The following is a 22,896-nucleotide window of genomic DNA, read 5'->3' on the forward strand; positions in this document are numbered from 1 at the left end:
TTTTTTTTTTTCTGCCCTTAAAGAGTACACTATTTTCAGAAAATATTAAGTATCCAGGGTAAGTTTTGAGATTTAATTCTGGATTGTGTTTTGCTAACAGTTATGTAAAAGGTAAATGGGAGTAGTTTGTTAAACTGTGCTTAACCTGTGTAATGGTGGTGATAATTAGCGTGAGTGCTAGTGTTTTACAGTTTACAAAGCATATTCACGCATACTGTTTCAACCCAAATGAAGTAGGTATTATCCTTATTTTGTACTTGAAGAAACAAAGCAGTTAAATGATTTGTAAAGTTGCATACGGTTGCTAAGTGGTAGAGCTGGGGCTCAGTCGTAGACTTGAGGCAGCTTTACAGTGGTAGAATGTTTAGTTTCACTGAATTTTTTTTGTTGTTATCTTGTTCATTTTAGGAATTTGAGCAATAATAGGATAACTATCTTGGAGGCTGGTTGCTTCGATAATTTGTCAAGTTCCTTATTAGTGGTAAAGTTAAACAGGAACAGAATTAGCATGATTCCACCCAAGATCTTCAAGCTACCTCACCTCCAATTCTTGTGAGTAACTAAATAGATGGATTATAAGAAGATTGTTTTTTCTTATAGTGTCTGTTTCTTTTTATTATTATTAGGGCAAATAAGCAAACCAGTTTTCTGACTGTAAAACTATTTTTGTTAAAGGGAACTTAAAAGAAACAGGATTAAAATTGTGGAAGGTCTCACATTCCAAGGTCTAGACTCCTTAAGATCTTTGAAAATGCAGCGGAATGGAATTAGCAAACTCAAGGATGGAGCGTTTTTTGGCTTGGATAACATGGAAGAACTGTAAGTACTATGAACTAGAATAGGAGATTGTTAGGAAGGGAGTCTGGGGCTTTTCAGTGCCGAACAGCTAGGATAGTAGCTTTAATTATAACAAAGTACTTTAGCTCTTCCTCCCTTCTCTTATGTGAAATAAATTAAGATTTAAGCTTTGTTATCTAACTGGTATTTTTGTCATCATTCTTCCAAACATTTCATCTGAAAAGTTTATATTCCCTTAATGTTTGGCTGATGAAAATGATCAGGATTTATCCAGAACAGGTATACTATATCTCTTGGTGAGTTGATTTTATAGATATGATATTTTAGACAGTCTTACAGGCTTCTTGCACTAAATCTTAAGAAACATGTACATATTTATGAATAGAATTTGCTCACTTGGGTTGAGCAAAGGTATATGCCTCTCTGTGCAAGACTTAATGAAGATTTTTGGAATCTTCTCATTGCATGCCTTGTTGGTTTTTTTTTTTTTTTTTAAAGATTTAATTTTATTTATTTTTGGCTGCATTAGGTCTTTGTTGCTGCACGCGGGCTTTCTCTAGTTGTGGCGAGCGGGGGCTACTCTTTGTTGTGGTGTGCAGGCTTCTCATTACGGTGGCTTCTCTTGTTGTGGAGCACGGGCTCTAGGATGTGGTCTTCAGTAGTTGTGGTGCACGGGCTCAGTAGCTGTGGCTCACAGACTCTAGGGCACAGGCTCAGTAGTTGTGGTGCACGGGCGTAGTTGCTCTGCGGCATGTGGGATCTTCCTGGACCAGGGCTCGAACCCATGTCCCCTGCATTGGCAGGTGGATTCTTAACCACTGTGCCACCAGGGAAGTCCTGCATGCCTTGTTTTGAAACATATTTCCTCCTTTCTTTCTCTAATTCTGCAGAGAACTGGAGCATAATAACCTTACAGAAGTGAACAAGGGGTGGTTGTATGGCTTGCGAATGTTACAACAGCTCTACGTGAGCCAGAATGCTGTTGAAAGAATCAGCCCTGATGCATGGGAGTTCTGCCAAAGACTGTCTGCACTGTAAGTGTGGGATGGCATTTCAGTGGAAGCTGTGAGACTAGAGCAGAAAGAATAAGTCATTCCCATGGCCAGTAATGAGATCTAATATCCCTCTTTATTAGAAGTTTGAAAGCTCTAAATTTATCATGTAAATAGAATAAGAATATGAAAGTTGAACTAGAAGAGAGTGAATTTTTTTACCTTCCATGTTTCCTGTTTTTAGTGATTTGTCCTATAACCAGTTGACCCGCCTGGATGAATCTGCCTTTGTGGGTCTGAGCTTACTGGAGAGATTGAACTTAGGGGACAACAGAGTCACTCACATTGCTGATGGTGTATTTAGGTTTCTTTCCAATCTTCAGACACTGTAAGTATATCTGTCCTTTTTGGGGATTTTTTTATTTTATTTTATTTTTTTTTTAAACTCTATACTTTATTTATTATTTATTTATTTATTTATCTATGGCTGTGTTGGGTCTTCGTTTCTGTGCGAGGGCTTTCTCTAGTTGTGGCAAGCGGGGGCCACTCTTCGTCGCGGTGCGCGGGCCTCTCACTATCGTGGCCTCTCTTGTTGCGGAGCACAGGCTCCAGATGCGCAGGCTCAGTAATTGTGGCTCACGGGCCCAGGTGCTCCGCGGCACGTGGGATCTTCCCAGACCAGGGCTCGAACCCGTGTCCCCTGCATTGGCAGGCAGATTCTCAACCACTGCGCCACCAGGGAAGCCCCGGGATTTTTTTTTTTTTACTAATTTTTTTAAAGCGCTAAAGCAAAACAGCTAATCAGTGTACATATTATGTATGTTAATATTTTGCAGTTCTTCTCTCCTATGCCTTGGGACAAGACAGTCTTGCTTATCTCTATCCCTGTATGTAAATTTTATGTATCTCTAGCCATTTCAGTTTGTACTTTAATTCTGAGTTACCTAAACAACAAAGCATCTCTTATTGTGCCAGTTACTGTGGAATAAAACACAGTTGCTAGTGTCAGGAATGCACATTTTCTTACTCCTCTGACCTTGAACTGCCAGTAGTGTACCAGATCTACCACTTCTCATTCAAAAGGATGCAGGACGTATAGTGGGAACAGCTCTGGCAGGAGACCTCTTTACTGTTACCAATTTGCTGCATGACTTTGGACAGAAAAAACTAACATTTATTAATGATCTGATATGTGCCAGGTGCATTCAGAGTACTGGGATATTATTGCTCTTTTCCATATTGGGAGACTGAGGTTCAGAGAGATTAAATGATTTGTTTAAAGTCATATACCTTGTAAATGTTTGGGCCAGGATTAGAACCCAGGTCTTTTTCCAGGTCTTTTTCATACTAAAGCTCATGTGCTTTTTTTAAAAAAATAAATTTATGTATTTATTTATTTATTATTTATGTATTTTTGGCGGTGTTGGGTCTTCGTTGCTGCATGCGGGCTTTCTCTAGTTGCGGTGAGCGGGGGGCTACTCTTTGTTGTGGTGCACGGGCTCCTCATTGCGGTGACTTCTCTTGTTGCAGAGCATGGGCTCTAGGCGTGTGGGCTTCAGTAGTTGTGGCACTTGGGCTCAGTAGTTGTGGTGCACGGGCTTAGTTGCTCTACAGCATGTGGGATCTTCCCGGGCCAGGGCTCGAACCCGTGTCCCCTGCATTGGCAGGCGGATGCTTAACCACTGCACCACCAGGGAAGTCCCTCATGTGCTTTTCATTTTACTGTCAGACGAACAAAATCACTTAGCGTTTCCTGGGTTTTTTTTTTTTTTTTTATGTCCAGTGAAGGATGGATATAGGATTAGGTGGTTGCAAAAGGCAGTTTCAACTCTAAACTTCTGTTGTTCTGTAAGTTGAATGTTTTACCCTGATCATGGAATATAATTGAATGAAGAGGTATTTTAATGAAATATAGTAATCTCAAACATAGAGCAGAATAAGAGAAAAAGAGTAATTAATAGAATATGTAGATTCTTAAGTTTCCTGAATAGGGGACTTTTTGGTCATCAGGTTTAGTTGATAAAATGGTCTCAGAAAAGAGACAGGTTCCCAACTTTGGGACCTAACCATAAGTGACAAAGAAAGCATGATAATTTTGTGAAGGTGTCTATGCGTGCACAAGTGTGTGTTTGATGTTTTTTTTCTTTTTTTTTAACTTAATGAAGTAGTCCTCCTTTAGATTTGACCTTGAAAAAGTAAAAGTGATTTCCTTTTTTTAAAAAATTTTTCTCTTTTCTACGTTATCAGAGGTTAAATTAGATCAGTGCAAACTGAGGAATTTATATTAGATGCAGCTGTAGTCTTTTGGCAGTGCATGGGATGGCAGACAGGTTCTTTTATGACGCCACTGATTATTACTTTTAGTATTAAAGTTTAGGAAAGTAATTGCAGACGTAAATGATTATCTAATGCTACAAAGATAGTTAAGGCAGAATTAGGAACAGATCTGAGATATTCTGGCTTTAGACCAATGCTCTTGCCAGAGTAGATATACTTCTTACTCACTTTGGTGAGTGAGTTCTATTTATGCTGTTCTGTGGAGGAGAGGGAAAAGTCCTGCAGAGTTGAGCCATCAGTTGTTTCAGTGTTTATTCTTTAGTAAAATAAAATGATCTTTCTTAGCTTTCACTTCAGGTAAAGACATAGCTAAATGGGAAGAGTGAACTCTTATCTCCTTACTGTTATTCACATAACTTTACATATGTCTTATAAAGCAAAAAACTTTGTGCTTTATTGTGAGATGACTTAAGGAAGCAAAAGTGATTAAATATCTTTAACTGGTATTTCTTCCATTATGACATGGTGTGGAGCAATTGCATTTCGTCTGAGAATGGAACAGTGGATTTTAAAAGATCCATACTTTTCCTTTTAAAGAAAACAGAGTGATCACTCTAGCACATGGGTATATCATTCTTACTTCCCAGGGGGCATGTTTAATTGCTGTTGAGCTGTGAAGCTCTGTATTGACATTACTTTTTGTCAGCCATTTTAGATTTAAGGGCTCAGGGGAAGGCTTGGATCACCCCAAAATCCCATTAGTCTGAAATCAGATTTGTAAGCCATACCCCCTGCATCTTGAAATCCTACTGCTCTTTGTAGGGCCCTGACTATAATTTTTAATATGCTAACACAATTACGGGCTATTAGCTAGGAAGATTAATACGCTTAACAGGTTGCTTAATTTATTTATCAAGGTCGGCTTAATTCTTAGCTTACGAGAATTAGTCCTTACATGCTTATCTCAGGTATTCTTTAAAAAGAAGAGTTGAGTGTTTATCATAAATAGCTTAACCTTTACTCTAAGGATCAAAATTAAAATTAGCATTGTTATGTCAGGATGATGCCTGATGGTGTAATGGTCATGTTGACTAACATAACCTGTCTATCCCTGACATTCTCGTAGAAACTTAAGAAACAATGAAATTTCATGGGCCATAGAAGATGCTAGTGAAGCCTTTGCTGGACTCACAAGTCTCACTAAATTGTATGTACTTATGATACTTATGTATGTCTATGAAGGTATATTTTAAAGAACCAATTGTAAATGTGATTGGATTGTGTCTATTTTCTGTGGCTAGAAAGTCTGAGCCTTTCTGGTTCACCCACTAAAGGAAGAAGCTTTGTTGTTTATTAAGGTTTTTGTTTTTTAGTTTGTTTTTCATTTTGTTTTTTTGTGGTGGGGCACTTTCTGAAAGAACATTCCTAATGTCACTTAAAGAGAAGTTATTTATGGAACTAGAATTTTGATTTAAGTAAAAGAAATGCACTGAAACCAGAATTGAACCATGATCTGTTTAATCATGTGAGATTTACGGGTAATTTAGCAAGAGAGGATTCTCTCAAGTAAGAGTTTAGGTCTTCTCCCATAAGAATGTCTCCCAGGCTTCACACGTGTCTGAGTTTCTTTGACCGGATGATCTTTTGCTGAGAAGGGAGAAACTGGGAATGTAATCCAGTTTATTATATGAAAACTACAGGTGTATCTGTGGTCAGGATGGTTGTTTACAGATACCTCACTGAGCGCTGACATCTTAATAGACACATTTAAGTTCTTTTTTTTAATTAATTAATTAATTAATTGATGGCTGTGTTGGGTCTTCGTTTCTGTGCGAGGGCTTTCTCTAGTTGCCGCGAGCGGGGGCCACTCTTCATCGCGGCGCGCAGGCCTCTCACTGTCACGGCCTCTCTTGTTGCGGAGCACAAGCTCCAGACGCGCAGGCTCAGTAGTTGTGGCTCACGGGCCTAGTTGCTCCACGGCATGTGGGATCTTCCCAGACCAGGGCTCGAACCCGTGTCCCCTGCATTGGCAGGCAGATTCTCAACCACTGCGCCACCGGGGAAGCCCTTAATAGACACATTTATTCTATGCTTCACACTGGTTAATAATGAAGGTTCACGACTTTCTTAAAAATGCATGTTAAGCTTATTTTCACTCGTTACAGGTAAATGTTTATTTTAATGAATTAAATTTTGTTTAGTGGAGAGCTTTATTAGAAAGGTCTGTTTGTATTTCAGAATCTTACAAGGAAATCAGATTAAGTCAATTACAAAGAAAGCATTCATTGGTCTTGAATCCCTTGAGCATCTGTAAGTATTTTTCAGCCACTTTGCTCAGTATATAAATAATCTTTGCTCTTAGCAGAGGTTTTCATGACCATTTAAAGTGTTTATATAACTTAATTGTAGAAACGGTGACTGGTAATGTTTCATTTCTCTTCATTTCAGAGATTTGAACAACAATGCTATAATGTCTATCCAAGAAAATGCTTTTTCCCAGACTCGCTTGAAAGAACTGTACGTAACTTAAGTCTTTTTTTGTCACTAATTGGATCATTATCCACGCTTGTGCTTAAAGTGTGATGAATGTGACCCAGATGTTTCCCAAAGCACACAATTCAGGCAGGAAAAAAGAAAGTGTTAACATTCAGTTATTTTAGTGGCTGGATGTAATTTAAAAATAACTCAACATTGAAAAGTCCAGAGTGTGTGGCTCCAGGACCTTCTGTTTTTTTCCTGTGTTGCTGATGCATATAGTTAAAGAGACCTTAGCAACGCTGCTTATGCTTTATGTTTACCCTACTGTTCCTTTTTTATTCCCCTCTTCCTTTTTGGACTATTGGAGACGTGTGTTCTCTTGGGGTGAGTTACAATTAAGGTATTATGTAATGTTTGGAGGTGATCTAGCACTTTCAGTATAATGGTCACAGAGGATGTCTCTAATCTGTTCAAACTACTAAAATGTTCCCAAACTGTTGAATAGTTATGATAGAAAAATACATATCATTTTAACGTTTTTTCATTCATGATTTTTAAAAAATTGTTCTTATTTCCCAGGGGGGATTTCCCAGGGGTGGGGTGGTTAGTTGGGCGTTGCTCTTAATTTTAAACTCCGGTGATTCAGATACTGAGCCACTGGTAAGAATCAGTGGGCTATATCAACTTATCTTGCCTTGCCTGAAGGCTACTCAAAGGGAGGTCTGTGGACCAGAGCTGATTCATGACGAGAGAAGGATAGAAATTCAGAACAAGCTTTTTAGAAACTTATAGAACAATTTGACCTTACTGTGACACTTCTGTTGAATTTTATAAAAGTATTGATCTATAACAGATTGGGAATTTAAAAAACTGGTCCTTCTCCACATATAGTTTGAGATGCACTGGAAGTATGTGAGTTCAAATTGCCTAGGTTTAGATTCTTGCCCCATTCTTTACAACTGTGTGTTTAGCCTAAGACTCAGTTTCCCTTCTCAATATGGGAAGAGCACTGCCCTCAGGCTTATGTGAGGATAAAATGAGATAATTTGTTTATGGAAGAAATGTTTATTGTCATCTGCTATGTAAGGTACTGTTCTAAATGCTAAAAACGCAGTAGTGAACAAGACAAAGTCTCTGTCCTCGTAGCATATTACAATAAATTCTATAAGGAAGTTAAATAATAAACCAGTAGGTATATAATATCTCATCAGATAATAAATGTTCTGAAGAAAAAGCTGGGTCAAAGGTGTACAGAGTGACAGGGATTGCTGTTTTTAAGTAGTGAGCGAAGGCTTTTCTGAAGATAACAGCCTTTGAGCCAGGCCCTTAGTGAGATGAAATGGCAAACCATTTTATACCGGGCGAAGGGCATTCCAGGCACAGGGAAGAGCAAGTGAAAAGGCCCTGAGGAAGGAGCTTGCTTTTTGTGCTTGAAGAACAGCAGAGACACTGGTGCGGCTGGAAGACAAGAGCAAGGGGAAGAATGGTAGGAGATGAGGTCAGAGACATAAGCAGGCCTGATCATGTAGGGCCTAATAGGCCATGAGGAGTTAGGACTTTTTTCCCCCTAAATGCATTAGAAAGCTTTTGAGAGTTTCGAGAAGATGCTCTACACAGCACCTGGCATAATAGTAAAAGGTGAATAACTAAGGTAATAAAAGTTAGAATGTTATGGAGATCATCTTTTGTTACCTTCTGCCAGATTTGTTTTTTAAATAAGTTTATTTATTTAGTTTTGGCTGCATTGGGTCTTCATTGCTGCACACAGGCCTTTCTCTAGTTGCGTCGAGCGGGGGCTACTCTTCGTTGCGGTGCGCGGGCTTCTCATTGCAGTGGCCTCTCTTGTTGCGGAGCACGGGCTCTAGGCGCGCGGGCTTCAGTAGTTGTGGCACGCGGGCTCAGTAGTTGTGGCTCGCGGGCTCTAGAGCGCAGGCTCGGTAGTCGTGGCGCACGGGCTTAGTTGCTCCGCGGCATGTGGAATCTTCCCGGACCAGGGCTCGAACCTGTGTCCTCTGCATTGGCAGGCGGATTCTTAACCACTGCGCCACCAGGGAAGTCGTCTGCCAGATTTTTAAAGTGGCTTGCTTATATATGTATATATATATTTTTTGGTCTCTTGAGATATTTTGAGTTATTTCTCCTAAGGCTTACTTTAACTTGAAAAGGCACAACTTACTGCATATCAGTATTACCTTTTTTTGGTTGTGCTAATCTGAGGGCCAGCAAGAAAGTTTTAACTCTTGTTAAGAGAAATCAGTTTAAAATATAATTTTTATAGTAGGTGAAAGCAAATATCGTAGTTTCATTCTTCAGAGAGTCATTTGGTGATTTTTGGAGTTGGTTTGAACAAGCTGCTAATTCAGGAACTCTAATGCATCTTATTTACTGAGAAGTTTTAGTTGCTCTTGGTTACTTTAAATTTAAGTCATATTTATAATACGGAATTTCACATCAACATTTATTAAAGTATCTCTTAATACTTTTTGGTATCCTTCGCAGTGCTTTGCATAAATATTGGAGGGAGGTGGGAGAGTCAAATATGAATTAAAAATTGTTTTGCATTAAAATTATGTAATAATCATGGTAGAAAATTAGATAGTTAAACCAAGAGGGAGAGAAAGACCCCAAATCCCCAGTACTCAAAAGACAACCACTGTTGATATTTGATATATATCTATCCATATACTTGCGGAGAAAATGCAGGATATACTCCATTAGGTACAGCAGAGTTCATTAGCATGTGAAGGGTGGAAAGATGCAAAAGAAACAGAAGTGAAGGGAACTAAGTGAATCTTGTGGTATCTGTGGCCAGACACTATGCTAAATGCTTTATTTAAAAAAATTTTTGAGGTAGGTGTTCTTAATCCCATTTTCCAGGAATAGAAACTGAGATTTTGGAGGCATTCAGTGTCTTGCCTAAGGTAAGTAGTGGAATTAGGATGTAAGTACATGTCTCATGAGGCAACTTATATTACACCTGAGAAAGCATAAGTTAGGGCTTCCCTGGTGGTGCAGTGGTTGAGAATCCGCCTGCCAATGCAGGGGACATGGGTTCGAGCCCTGGTCCGGGAAGAGCCCACATGCCACGGAGCAACTAAGCCCGTGCCACAACTACTGAAGCCCGCATGCCTAGAGCCCGTACTCTGCAAGAAGAGAAGCCACCACAGTGAGAAGCCCGCGCACCACAACGAAGAGTAGCCCCCGCTCGCCGCAACTAGAGAAAACCCACGCGCGGCAACAAAGACCCAACGCAGCCAAAAATAAATAAATTAAATAAATAAATTAAAAAAAGAAAGCATAAGTTAGACCATATCATTCCTCTGTTCTTAACCTTCCAGTGTCTTCCCAGCACACTTAGGAAAAAAACAACTCAGGTTCTTTCCTTAGTTTATAAAGCGCTTGCATGGCCTGGTCCTTCTTGCCCATCTCTCTGACCTCATTCCCGTCACTGTCCCCTCGCTTTCTGTGCTCTGGCTTCAGTGGCCTCCTTGCTTTTCCTGGAGCACACTAAGCATCTGCCTCAAGGTCTTTGTGCATAGTTTCCTCCGTCTGTGACACTCTTACCTCAGATCTTCATGTGATTTGCTCTCTCGATTCTTTCAGGTCTTTGCCCAAATGCCATCTCTTCAAAGAATCTTTCCCTGACTGCTTTATCTAAACTGGTAGCTGCTGTCTCTATGTCTCTGCCCAGCTTTGTGTTTTCTTGATAGGACTTAACTTTCTGACACTATACTTTGCATTTCTTTGTTTATTGCTTGGCTCTAAATACATAAGCTTTGTGAGAGCTGTAGTGCAACAGCCTAGAACAGTGCCTGGCATATAGTAGACTCAACTATTTCTCGGTGAATGAATGCATATAACATAAGAATTCTGAAATGCAAAAGGTAACTTTTGGCCTGCTTAATTAAAATTGCCCTTGATAAAGTATGGCTTTTGGGGTACCCTTAAAGACTGTTTGAAACTTCTTTGGAATCAGATCTTAGGTATTTTTATACCAAACTTTAAAATTACTTGAGGATTTTGGTGATGCACGCAAAGCAGGTTATAATGTTGTCAGAATCACTTGCTTTCCCTACTTCCAAGTGGATGAGACATTTAAGGGTCATTAAAATAAAACACTGACTTTTCACGTATATTTTATAGGCCTATTATAACCACAAACCATTTTTCAGTGGTTCTTAGTTTAGGTTGCAGTACACATTGCCACAGGGCGGAAATGTTTTTAGTCTTGATGAAATAATTTGAAAATAATTATATCCTCTCCACAACAAAGATGTCTCTGTGTCCCAATATATATAGTAAGCTCTTCCCCAAATTTCTCTGGGAAAAAATTTAAACGTCAAAAGTTTAAAGGACAGTACAATGAACATCCATATGCCATTTGCCTGGATTCATCAATTGTTAACTCTTTGCTAAATTTGTTACCTGTTGCTCTCCCTCCCTCCTTCCTTCTTTCCCTTTCTCTCTCCTTCTGTCTCTCTCCCTCTTTCCACACACACTCATATACATACACTTATTATTTTGCTTAACCAGTCGAAAGTAAGCTATAGACATCATGACACTTCACTCCTAAAATATCTCAGCATGTATTTCCTATGCAGGGTTATTTTCTTATATAACCACAGCACTATTATCACACCCAGTGAAATTAACATTGATAAAATAATATTATCTAATATGCAGTCCATACTCAGATTTCCCTAATGTCCAAAAATATTCTTTGTGTATATATATTTTCTTAATGAAGGATCACGCTTTACATTTGGTTGTAATGACTCTTTAGTCTCCTTTAATCTAAAATAAATCCCTTACCCTTATTCCCCCCACCCCTTTTATTAGTGTCTTTCATGATGACACTGTCATATTTGAGGAAACAAGGCTGACAGTCTAAATTTGTTTTTTCATGGTTAGAGCCAGGTTAAACATTTTTTTGGCAAGAAAAATGCTTAGGTGTGTAGTAAGCTTTTTTTTTTTCTCTTAATTTATTTACTTTTGGCTGTGTTGGGTCTTTGTTGCTGCGCGTGGGCTTTCTCTAGTTGCAGGGAGCAGGGGCTACTCTTCGTTGCGGTGCGCGGGCTTCTCATTGCAGTGGCTTCTCTTGTTGCGGAGCACAGGCTCTAGGTGTGTGGGCTTCAGTAGTTGTGGCACATGGGCTTAGTTGCTCTGCTGCATGTGGGATATTCCCAGACCAGGGCTCGAACCCGTGTCCCCTGCATTGGCTGGCGGATTCTTAACCACTGCACCGCCAGGGACGTCCCGTGTAGTAAGCTTTTAATGCTGGAGAAACTTGGAATGAAAAGTAAAGGGCACTTCTTTTCCTCTTTGTTTCTGCAGAATTCTGAACACAAGCAGTCTGCTCTGTGACTGCCATTTGAAGTGGTTGCTTCAGTGGCTGGTTGATAATAACTTTCAACATTCTGTGAACGTAAGCTGTGCACACCCTGAATGGCTAGCAGGGCAAAGCATCCTGAATGTGGATCTGAAAGATTTTGTCTGTGGTTTGTATTTTTGTTTTAATATTTTGTATATTACGCACTTACTATCTTAACAACAGAATTTTAAAAAATTTTAAATGAATGCTTTCCCACTAGCATATCTATTTCCATTTCTTTAGATTCTTCTCTAACATTTTTGTGTTGTAATTGTAGCTTAAATTTTGTGTTTTTCGACTTAATATATCATAAGCAGTTTTTTTTCCTCTGTGTGTTCTTAAATGATCATTTAAAATACTGTCAGTATAATAGCATCTTTATGAATGTAGGCCTTTCCCTTTTAGGGAGATTATTAACCTTAGAATAAATATCTAGTAGTAAGATTCCTGAATCAAAAAGTATGAGTTTTTTTTCATGAATTCATTCAAAAGCATGATTTTATATTTAGTAGATCTTGAAAAGTGCTACCAGGTGTTTTCAAACAGATAGCACTAGTTTATGTTGTCACCAGCAATGTATGAATGTACCAGTTTCATTTGGTTTCTATTTTTGATGCATTTTCCTAAGACAGAAGCAGCAGGGTTTGGGAGTTTTTTGGAGGGGAAGGAAGACAGAGACAAGTTGTCATAGACAAGTTGTCTTGATTCTAGCACTTAATTATAATTTCAAGTATACATCTATATATTGTTTTGTCTCAATTTGGAAATTTTTCTTTTACATTTACATTTCCTTTAAAGTAACTAATTCTTAGCTTTACACAGTGGAACTTTTAGATTAGTGTATCTGTGTTGCATATCACTAGTAACTCTGATCATTTAGATACCTGTATATTGCCAGATGTATTTCCACAGTCTACTTAAAGATGCTTAGGACATTTGGAAGTTCAGGCACATAAAACACTTAAGTTGTTTTTACAGATTTTAAGGAAGAAAACAAAGAATCTAGTAATGATTAAATTCTGCTTACATTGCCATGAATGCCCTTCTGACTTTACTTAGTTTTAAACGTAAGCATACACCATACATTTTATGTTCTTTTTTTAGTTATCACTTTTATGGCACAGTGAAATGTTACCCAGTGAAGACATTGGTTAAGAATTCATATACCTGCTTCTCTGAATCAGTCCAATAATATATTATTATTTATGAATCTATAGTTTATTAGCCAGTCCTAAGCCAGTCTTCGTTTGGACATTTGACATGTTTGGAATTTTTCACTATTTTAGGTTGAAAGTTATGCACAAAGTACTTTCAAATAGTATGTTTTATTAATAGGAATACCTATTTTTATATATGTTATATATACACACAAACACACACATGCACATACACACAAGGGGTAATAGAGTTAGAGCTTGTTTTAAAATTCTAATTTAGGTTTCTCCTTTTCTCGGTAACTGGTAATACTTAAGAAGTACGTTCAAAGCGTAAGTGACAGTAAGGGATGGTAGAAAGAGTGCTAAGCCCTGAAGTCTGAAGACCTGGGTTCCAGTCCAGGCTTGGCTGCGGACTTACATATCTTAGAGCAAGTCATTTGACCCTTCTGGGCATCATTTTCCTCATCTTAAAACAAGGAAATTGGATTCTAGCTCTATAGTCCCTTTCAACCTTAACATGACATTTTGTAAACATAACATGCAATTTTACATTATTTGTTTTAAAATTGAATCTATAGAAGCAAAAATAAATAACTGACTTGGCTTCTGCCCCATTTTTTTTCTCCTTAGATGATTTTCTCAAGCCGCAGATAAGAACCCATCCCGAAACCACAGTTGCTCTAAGAAGCATGAACGTGACTCTGACATGCACTGCAGTGAGCAGCAGTGATTCACCCATGTCTACTGTGTGGCGCAAAGACAGCGAAATCTTGTATGATGCTGATATTGAGAATTTTGTTCGTTATCAGCAACAAGCTGGAGAAGCTCTGGAATACACTAGTGTCTTACATCTTTTCAACGTAAATTTCACAGATGAAGGAAAATATCAGTGTATTATTACTAATCACTTTGGTTCTAACTATTCTCATAAAGCCAAACTGACTGTGAATGGTAAGAAATTATGCTCCCTGATAGTTTCGTGGTTAGAAGGATTTTTCATGTTTAATTTTTGAATCTTTGACCAAGAAAATTAGGATAAACCTGACATTGCGGGGGGAGTTCTTACTATTTTTGTCTTTAGGGTTATGACAGTATACAGACTGGATTGCTAATTTACCCACTTACTGTCCCTAATCAGTCTTTGACTGAGGGGTAAAGGTGAATTCTGTGGCTCTAGGAGATGGGCTACTTTCACTTTTATTTATGCTTTTGAAAAAAAAATTTTTTTAATTCTCCATTTTCTTTCCAGAACCATAATTCTGTTCTAAAAACTATGAAATTTATTCCTGACATTGTTCACAGGCCGTCCAATAACTGGGAGTATTGAGAACATTTCTGGGTCCAGTGATCATTATCATTGTCTAAATGTAGTCACACAAAACCATTTTTGAAAACAATGCTCTTTTTCATTGTGGCTGTGAAAGAAAAACACAAAACAGCTTGATTGATCTATCGCCTGTTAGGCTGAATAACTACAACACTTCAGGCTTTGTGCAACCAAAAGATGTACATATGTCTTGCTCCTGGGTTGTTTCATGAGATGTTTGAAGGCATAAATTTTTTTTATCATGCAGTTTTCTTGACAGCTTTGTAGATGTTTGTTTGGGAAGCACCATTTAGTCTCTTAAGTAAGGAAGTCATAGTAAATATTAAGTTCTAAAATATATGTTCAAAAAGGTTTGTGGCTTCTGCTTTTTCTGTCCCTATCAAGGAGATCAGGTAGATTTGCCACGCATTCTAGAAGAGTTAGTCATCACTGTACTCCATGCTCTGAGGTTCTGGGAGAAAAGATGGCCTCTAAAGTAGTATTTATTGTCAATGCAGGGAGCATGTCTTCTCAAAGAAATGGAGCATTACAACAGTTGGTATTTTGCCTAATAGAGTCTCCCTTGTATGTCTGTATGAGTGTATGTATATATATATATTCCCCCCCCCCCACACCCACTTTCTCTTGGTGATCTTTTTTGGAACAGAGATGCCATCTTTTCTGAAAACTCCAATGGATCTAACTATTCGCACTGGTGCCATGGCCAGATTAGAATGTGCTGCAGAGGGGCACCCTGCACCTCAGATTTCCTGGCAGAAAGATGGTGGTACTGACTTTCCTGCGGCTCGAGAGAGACGCATGCATGTCATGCCTGAGGATGATGTCTTCTTCATTGCAAATGTGAAAATAGAAGACATGGGGATCTATAGCTGCATGGCACAGAACATAGCAGGCGGCCTCTCAGCAAATGCTTCATTAATTGTGTTAGGTATGTTTATTGCTCCGTGGGTCCCTGCTTTTGTGGGAGTCTTTTTATTACGGATTGACTCTTGGTCTTAATGGCAAGAAGAATCTATGTTTGAGATTTTAGTTGGGATTCTTATATCTTTGTTTCCTTGTTCTGCCAATTTATGCAGGGTTATGTCAGCCTAGGATATTAGTGGATCAGTTAACTGAAATCTGGGGAAATTCTGAGGGCAGAATTAGAGATTTTTATCCCATGAATTGAAAATTCAAATCCCTTTATCCTGTTATATTTCCCTCTGTAAGTTTTCTACTTCATGTATATGTTTTTTCTACTATTCAGTAGTGCGTTTGCACTTTTATACTGCCTCACATACTGCTTCACAGAGAACTTGAGACAATGTAACTTTCCCCCTTAGTTCATTTTTTAAAAAAAAATTATAAGACGAAAAAAATGATCTGTCTTCTGGTTAGATTTCCTGTTTTCCTTCCAGTGTGCTCCTGTTAATCCTATCCTCTGGTAAAATGTCTTTTCCCCATAGATTTCCCCTGACAAGCCAGTTTGTTTTCTTACGAGAACACTTTTCTTTTCTTTTTAAATTGGGGTGTAGTTGTTTTACAGTGTTGTGTTAGTTTCTGCTGTACAGCGAAGTGAAGTAGAGTTCCCTGTGCTATACAGCAGGTTCTCATTAGTTATCTGTTTTATACATATTAGTGTATATATGTCAATCCCAGTCTCCCAATTCATCCCACCCCCCACCCCCTTCCCCCTTTGGCATCCATACATTTGGAGAACACTTTTCTTCATGGGACTCAAATTCAAGGCAAATTCTCTTTTCCTCTAGATGTTAAGGTTTTTAAAAATGTGTTGGTATGTGTAATTACTTGTGTAATCAGAAAAATAAGTTTATTGTTTAAAAAATTTAAGATATGTAGAAAATTAGAAAAAAAGAGGGAAAGTCACTCAGGCACTGTGAAAGATTTTGACATATTCTGGACTTTTTAAACACTCATCTTGGGACTTCCTTGGTGGTCCAGTGCTAAAGAATCCGCCTTACAATGCAGGGGATGTAGGTTCAATCCCTGGTCAGGGAACTAAGAGCCCACGTGCCTCAGGGCAACTAAGCCCGCGCACCACAACTACTGAGCTCGCGCCTCAACTAGAGAGCCTGCCTGCCGCAAACTGCAGAGCCCACGTGCTCTGGAACCCACGTGCCACGACTACAGAGCCCGCGCACCCTGGAGCCCGTGCACCACAACTAGAGAAGAGAAAACCCACATGCCACAACTAGAGAGAAGCCCACACGCGTGCTGCAAGGAAAGACCCCGCATGCCTCAATGAAGATCCCGCATGCTGCAACTAAGACCCAACACAGCCAAAAATAAATTAAATAAATAATAAATCTTTAAAAAACCCCACAGAACTCATCTTGGGACTTCCCTGGCAGACCAGTGGTTAAGACTTCGCCTTCTGGGACTCCCCTGGTGGCGCAGTGGTTAAGAATCCACCTGCCAATGCAGAGAACATGGGTTCGAGCCCTGGTCCGGGAAGATCCCACATGCTGCAGAGCAACTAAGCCTGCGTGCCACAACTACTGAGCCTGCGCTCTAGAGCCCGCGAGCCACAACTACTGAAGCCTGTGCACCTAGAGCCCGTGCTCTGCAGCAAGAAGCCACCGCAATGATTAGCCCACACACCACAACAAAGAGTAGCCCCTGCTCACTGCAACTAGAGAAAGCCTGCACGCAACAATGAAGACCCAGTGCAGCCAAAAATAAATAAATAAATCTAAAGAATTAAAAAGATCAATGAAAGAAATACTTATAAACAAAACAAAAGCTTCGCCTTCCAATGCAGGGGGTGCAGGTTCGATCCCTGGTCGGGGATCTAAGATCCCACATGCCTCACGGCCAAAAAACCAAAACATAAAACAGAAACAATATTGTAACAAACTCAATAAAGACTTTAAAAATGGTCCACATCCAAAAAAAAAAAAAAAAATCTAAAAAAAATAAAACACTCATCTTTATGTGGTTATGTATACCTACTTTTTTCCACTTAATATTGTATCACAGGGTTACCTTGTCATTGTCTTCATGAATATCATGTGGCTGTGGTATAATTTACTTACTCATTTTTCTGCTAGATTTTTAGATTTTTTCCCTTTACCTTTAAAAATTAGAACTAATTTTGTAATAAACATTTCTGTGTATAAATCTTTGAATTCTTTGCTTAGGATAGCTTGCTCAAGATGGAATTCCTGAGATGAGATTTAGATTTTTTGAGGCTTTTGCTTTTCTGAAACATTAACTTCTAACCCTCCCATGAGCATATGAAAGTGCTTATTTCATCATAACCTAATTAGTCTAATTCAATTAGGAATAAAACTGCCTAATATTTTTTAATGCATCTTTCTGTTAGAGACACCCTCATTTATTAGACCTCTGGAGGACAAGACAGTAACCCGAGGTGAAACCGCAGTATTACAGTGCATAGCTGGAGGGAGTCCTGCCCCTCGCCTCAACTGGACCAAAGACGATGGACCACTGCTGGTGACAGAACGGCACTTCTTTGCTGCAGCCAACCAACTTCTCATCATTGTAGATGCTGGGCTAGAAGATGCTGGGAAATATACCTGCATTATGTCCAACACCCTTGGGACAGAACGTGGTCACATTTACCTAAATGTGATTTCAACCCCCAATTGTGACTCTTCCCAGAGTAGCATTGGGCATGAAGACGATGGGTGGACCACAGTTGGCATTGTCATCATTGTTGTGGTCTGCTGTGTTGTGGGTACCTCTTTGATCTGGGTCATTGTTATTTACCACATGAGAAGGAAAAATGAAGACTATAGTATCACGAACACAGGTGAGTGGTACCCGGTTGACCCTTGTGGCTTATACCTGAGTCAGGAATGTAGTGTAGGATTTGTTGTTAAATATAAAAAACTAAGGAGCTTTGATAATTTGTGTGTGATAGAAGGAAGAGTTTTTCTGTTAAAATGTCCTACTTCCTTGATGTATTGGATGGAGTCCTTATGACAGAGATCAGTCTTTCACACCTGTCCCTCACGCTGAAATCCTGTAAGAGAAGAGGTACAGCCAGATAGATTGCTAAAGTGTGTCTGTGGATAAGATTTCAGACTTTAGGGTTTTTTTCTTTTGGTAATACTTTTAAAATCAAGCTTGGGGGAGAATTCTAGTGAGAAATAATTTTCAGAGAAAATTCGAGGAGTTGTTGAGTTCCTAGGTATATAACATTTTCCTGGCCATTAGTACCAAGGTAGAATACATTTGCAAGATAGTCTTCTGAGTTTTGGCTTAAATTGCCTAACTTTATTTGAGAGTTACAGATGTCTCTTTTACAGACGAGCTCAATCTGCCTGCAGACATTCCCAGCTACTTGTCTTCCCAAGGAACACTGTCTGAGCCACAGGAAGGCTACAGCAACTCTGAGGCAGGCAGTCATCAGCAACTTATGCCTCCTGCCAATGGATATTTACACAAAGGCGCTGATGGTAATGACTTTTTATTATGTATGCTTACAATTTCAGCCTACCCCGTTTAGTTTTTTTTTTTAAGTGTATAGTTTTCCCCGGTAATCTGAAACAATATTTTAAAGTAAGCTACTCAGTGAAAACATTTGGCCCATGCAAAATAGGATGAAAATTGACTAAAGTCTTTTTTTTTTTGAATTTTATTTTATTTATATTTTTATACAGCAGGTTCTTATTAGTCATCAATTTTATACACATCAGTGTATACATGTCAATCCCAATCTCCCAATTCATCACACCACCACCACCGCCCACCGCCGCTTTCCGCCCTTGGTGTCCATACGTTTGTTCTCTACATCTGTGTCTCAGTTTCTGCCCTGCAAACCGGTTCATCTGTACCATTTTTCTGGGTTCCACATACATGTGTTAATATACGATATTTGTTTTTCTCTTTCTGACTTACTTCACTCTATATGACAGTCTCTAGATCCGTCCACGTCTCAACAAATGACCCAATTTCGTTCCTTTCTGTGGCTGAGTAATATTCCATTGTATATATGTACCACATCTTCTTTATCCATTCGTCTGTCGATGGGCATAAAATGGAAGATGGGCATAAAATACCTTATGCCCGTCTTCCATGACCTGGCTATTGTAGATAGTGCTGCAGTGAACATTGGAGTGCATGTGTCTTTTTGAATTATGGTTTTCTCTGGGTATATGCCCAGTAGTGGGATTGCTGGATCATATGGTAATTCTATTTTTAGTTTTTTAAGGAACCTCCATACTGTTCTCCATAGTGGCTGTATCAATTTACATTCCCGCCAACAGTGCAGGAGGGTTCCCTTTTCTCCACACCCTCTCCAGCATGTGTTGTTTGTAGATTTTCTGATGATGCCCATTCTAACTGGTGTGAGGTGATATCTCATTTTAGTTTTGATTTGCATTTCTCTAATAATTAGTGATGTTGAGCAGCTTTTCATGTGCTTCTTGACCACCTGTATGTCTTCTTTGGAGAAATGTCTATTTAGGTCTTCTGCCCATTTTTGGATTGGGTTGTTTGTTTTTTTAATATTGAGCTACATGAGCTGTTTATGTATTTTGGAGATTAAGCCTTTGTCCGTTGATTCGTTTGCAAATGTTTTCTCCCATTCTGAGGGTTGTCTTTTCGTCTTGTTTGTGGTTTCCTTTGCTGTGCAAAAGCTTTGAAGTTTCGTTAGGTCCCATTTGTTTATTTTTGTTTTTATTTCCATTACTCTAGGAGGTGGATCAAAAAATTTCTTGCTGTGATTTATGTCAAAGAGTGTTCTGCCTATGTTTTCCTCTAAGAGTTTTATAGTGTCTGGTCTTACATTTAGGTCTCTAATCCATTTTGAGTTTATTTTTGTGTATGGTGTTAGGGAGTGTTCTAATTTCATTCTTTTACATGTAGCTGTCCAGTTTTCCCAGCACCACTTATTGAAGAGACTGTCTTTTCTCCATTATATATCCTTGCCTCCATTGTCGTAGATTAGCTGACCATCGGTGCGTGGGATTATCTCTGGGCTTTCTATCCTGTTCCATTGATCTATGTTTCTGTTTTTGTGCCGGTACCATATTGTCTTGATTACTGTAGCTTTGTAGTATAGTTTGAAGTCAGGGAGTCTGATTCCTCCAGCTCCACTTTTTTCCTTCAAGACTGATTTGGCTATTCGGGGTCTTTTGTGTCTCCATACAAATTTTAAGATTTTTTGTTCTAGTTCTGTAAAAAACGCCATTGGTAATTTGATAGGGATTGCACTGAATCTGTAGATTGCTTTGGGTAGTATAGTCATTTTCACAATATTGATTCTTCCAATCCAAGAACATGGTATTATCTCCCCATCTGTTGGTATCATCTTTATTTTCTTTCATCAGTGTCTTATAGTTTTCTGCATACAGGTCTTTTGTCTCCCTAGGTAGGTTTATTCCTAGGTATTTTATTCTTTTTTTGCAATGGTAAATGGGAGTGTTTCCTTAATTTCTCTTTCAGATTTTCCATCATTAGTATAGAGGAATGCAAGAGATTTCTGTGCGTTAATTTTGTATCCTGCAACTTTACCAGATTCATTGATTAGCTCTAGTAGTTTTCTGGTGGCATCTTTAGGATTCTCTATGTATAGTGTCATGTCATCTGCAAACAGGGACAGTTTTACTTCTTCTTTTCCAATTTGTATTCCTTTTATTTCTTTTTCTTCTCTGATTGCCGTGGCTAAGACTTCCAAGACTATGCTGAATAATAGTGGTGAGAGTGGACATCCTTGTCTTGTTCCTGATCTTAGAGGAAATGCTTTCAGTTTTTCACCATTGAGAATGATGTTTGCTGTGGGTTTGTCGTATATGGCCTTTATTATGTTGAGGAAAGTTCCCTCTATGCCCACTTTCTGGAGAGTTTTTATCATAAATGGGTGTTGAATTTTGTCAAAAGCTTTTTCTGCATCTATTGAGATGATCATATGGTTTTCTTCTTCAGTCTGTTAATATGGTGTATCACATTGACTGACATGCATATACCGAAGAATCCTTGCATCCCTGAGGTAAATCCCACTTGATCATGGTGTATGATCCTTTTAATGTGTTGTTGGATTCCGTTTGCTAGTATATTGTTGAGGATTTTTGCATCTATATTCACCAGTGATATTGGTCTGTAATTTTCTTTTTTTGGAGTATCTTTGTCTGGTTTTGGTATCAGGGTGATGGTGGCCTCATAGAATGAGTTTGGGAGTTTTCCTTCCTCTGCAATTTTTTGGAAGACTTTGAGAAGGATGGGTGTTAGCTCTTCTCTAAATGTTTGATAGAATTCACCTGTGAAGCCATCTGGTCCTGGACTTTTGTTTGTTGGAAGGTTTTTAATCACAGTTTCAATTTCATTACTTGTGATTGGTCTGTTCATATTTTCTGTTTCTACCTGGGTCAGTCTTGGAAGGTTCTACCTTTCTAAGAATTTGTCCATTTCTTCCAGGTTGTCCATTTCATTGGCATAGAGTTGCTTATAGTAGTCTCTTAGGATGCTTTGTGTTTCTGCGGTGTCTGTTGTAACTTCTCCTTTTTCATTTTTAATTTTGTTGATTTGAGTCCTCTTCCACTTTTTCTTGATGTGTCTGGCTAATGGTTTATCAATTTTGTTTATCTTCTCAAAGAACCAGCTTTTAGTTTTATTGACTTTGCTATTGTTTTTTTTTGTTTCTATTTCATTTATTTCTGCTCTGAGCTTTATGATTTCTTTCCTTGTGCTAACTTTGGGTTTTGTTTGTTCTTCTTTCTCTAGTTCCTTTAGGTGTAAGTTTAGATTGTTTATTTGAGATTTTTCTTGTTTCTTGAGGTAGGCTTGTATAGCTATAAACTTCCCTCTTAGAACTGCTTTTGCTGCATCCCATAGGTTTTTTAAAAAAATTATTTATTTATTTATATTTTTGGCTGCGTTGGGTCTTCGTTTCTGTGCGAGGGCTTTCTCTAGTTGCGGCGAGCGGGGGCCACTCTTCCTCGCGGTGCGCGGGCCTCTCACTGTCACGGCCTCTCTTGTTGCGGAGCACAGGCTCCAGACGCGCAGGCTCAGTAGTTGTGGCTCACCGGCCCAGTTGCTCCGTGGCATGTTGGGATCTTCCAAGACCAGGGCTCGAACCCGTGTCCCCTGCATTGGCAGGCAGATTCTCAACCACTGCACCACCAGGGAAGCCCCATCCCATAGGTTTTGGATCGTCGTGTTTTCATTGTCATTTGTCTCTAGGTATTTTTTGATTTCCTCTTTGATTTCTTCAGTGATCTCTTGGTAATTTAGTAACGTGTTGTTTAGTCTCCATGTGTTTGTGTTTTTTACCTTTTTTTTTCCCTGTAATTGATTTCTAATCTCATAGCGTTGTGGTCAGAAAAGATGCTTGATATGATTTCAATTTTCTTAAATTTACTGAGGCTTGATTTGTGACCCAGGATGTGATCTACCCTGGAGAATGTTCCGTGCTGACTTGAGAAGAAAGTGTAATCTGCTGTTCTAGGATGGACTGTCCTATAAATATCAATTAAATCTATCTGGTCTATTGTGTCGTTTAAAGCTGCCGTTTCCTTATTAATTTCTTTT

General features: G+C 38.9%; 1 protein-coding gene across 6 annotated transcripts in view; it reads left to right on the forward strand.

The window, feature by feature from the left end:
• Nucleotides 1-22,896, forward strand: part of LRIG2 (leucine rich repeats and immunoglobulin like domains 2) — a 69,678-nt gene that overhangs the window by 35,829 nt on the left and 10,953 nt on the right. For 3 of the 6 annotated variants that reach the window (XM_068540530.1, XM_068540532.1, XM_068540535.1), the window contains 12 exons: nucleotides 409-552; nucleotides 676-819; nucleotides 1,689-1,832; nucleotides 2,035-2,178; nucleotides 5,194-5,274; nucleotides 6,306-6,377; nucleotides 6,516-6,584; nucleotides 11,880-12,043; nucleotides 13,704-14,024; nucleotides 15,047-15,328; nucleotides 17,726-18,175; nucleotides 18,675-18,824. In XM_068540530.1, the coding sequence (XP_068396631.1) occupies nucleotides 409-552; nucleotides 676-819; nucleotides 1,689-1,832; nucleotides 2,035-2,178; nucleotides 5,194-5,274; nucleotides 6,306-6,377; nucleotides 6,516-6,584; nucleotides 11,880-12,043; nucleotides 13,704-14,024; nucleotides 15,047-15,328; nucleotides 17,726-18,175; nucleotides 18,675-18,824 (2,165 nt within the window). The remainder of the gene's footprint in view (nucleotides 1-408; nucleotides 553-675; nucleotides 820-1,688; nucleotides 1,833-2,034; nucleotides 2,179-5,193; nucleotides 5,275-6,305; nucleotides 6,378-6,515; nucleotides 6,585-11,879; nucleotides 12,044-13,703; nucleotides 14,025-15,046; nucleotides 15,329-17,725; nucleotides 18,176-18,674; nucleotides 18,825-22,896) is intronic. The other 3 variants (XM_068540531.1, XM_068540533.1, XM_068540534.1) reach the window with 3 other exon arrangements.

This window comes from Eschrichtius robustus, chromosome 3 (genome assembly GCF_028021215.1).
Source record: "Eschrichtius robustus isolate mEscRob2 chromosome 3, mEscRob2.pri, whole genome shotgun sequence".
Classification (NCBI taxonomy): Eukaryota; Metazoa; Chordata; class Mammalia; order Artiodactyla; family Eschrichtiidae; genus Eschrichtius; species Eschrichtius robustus.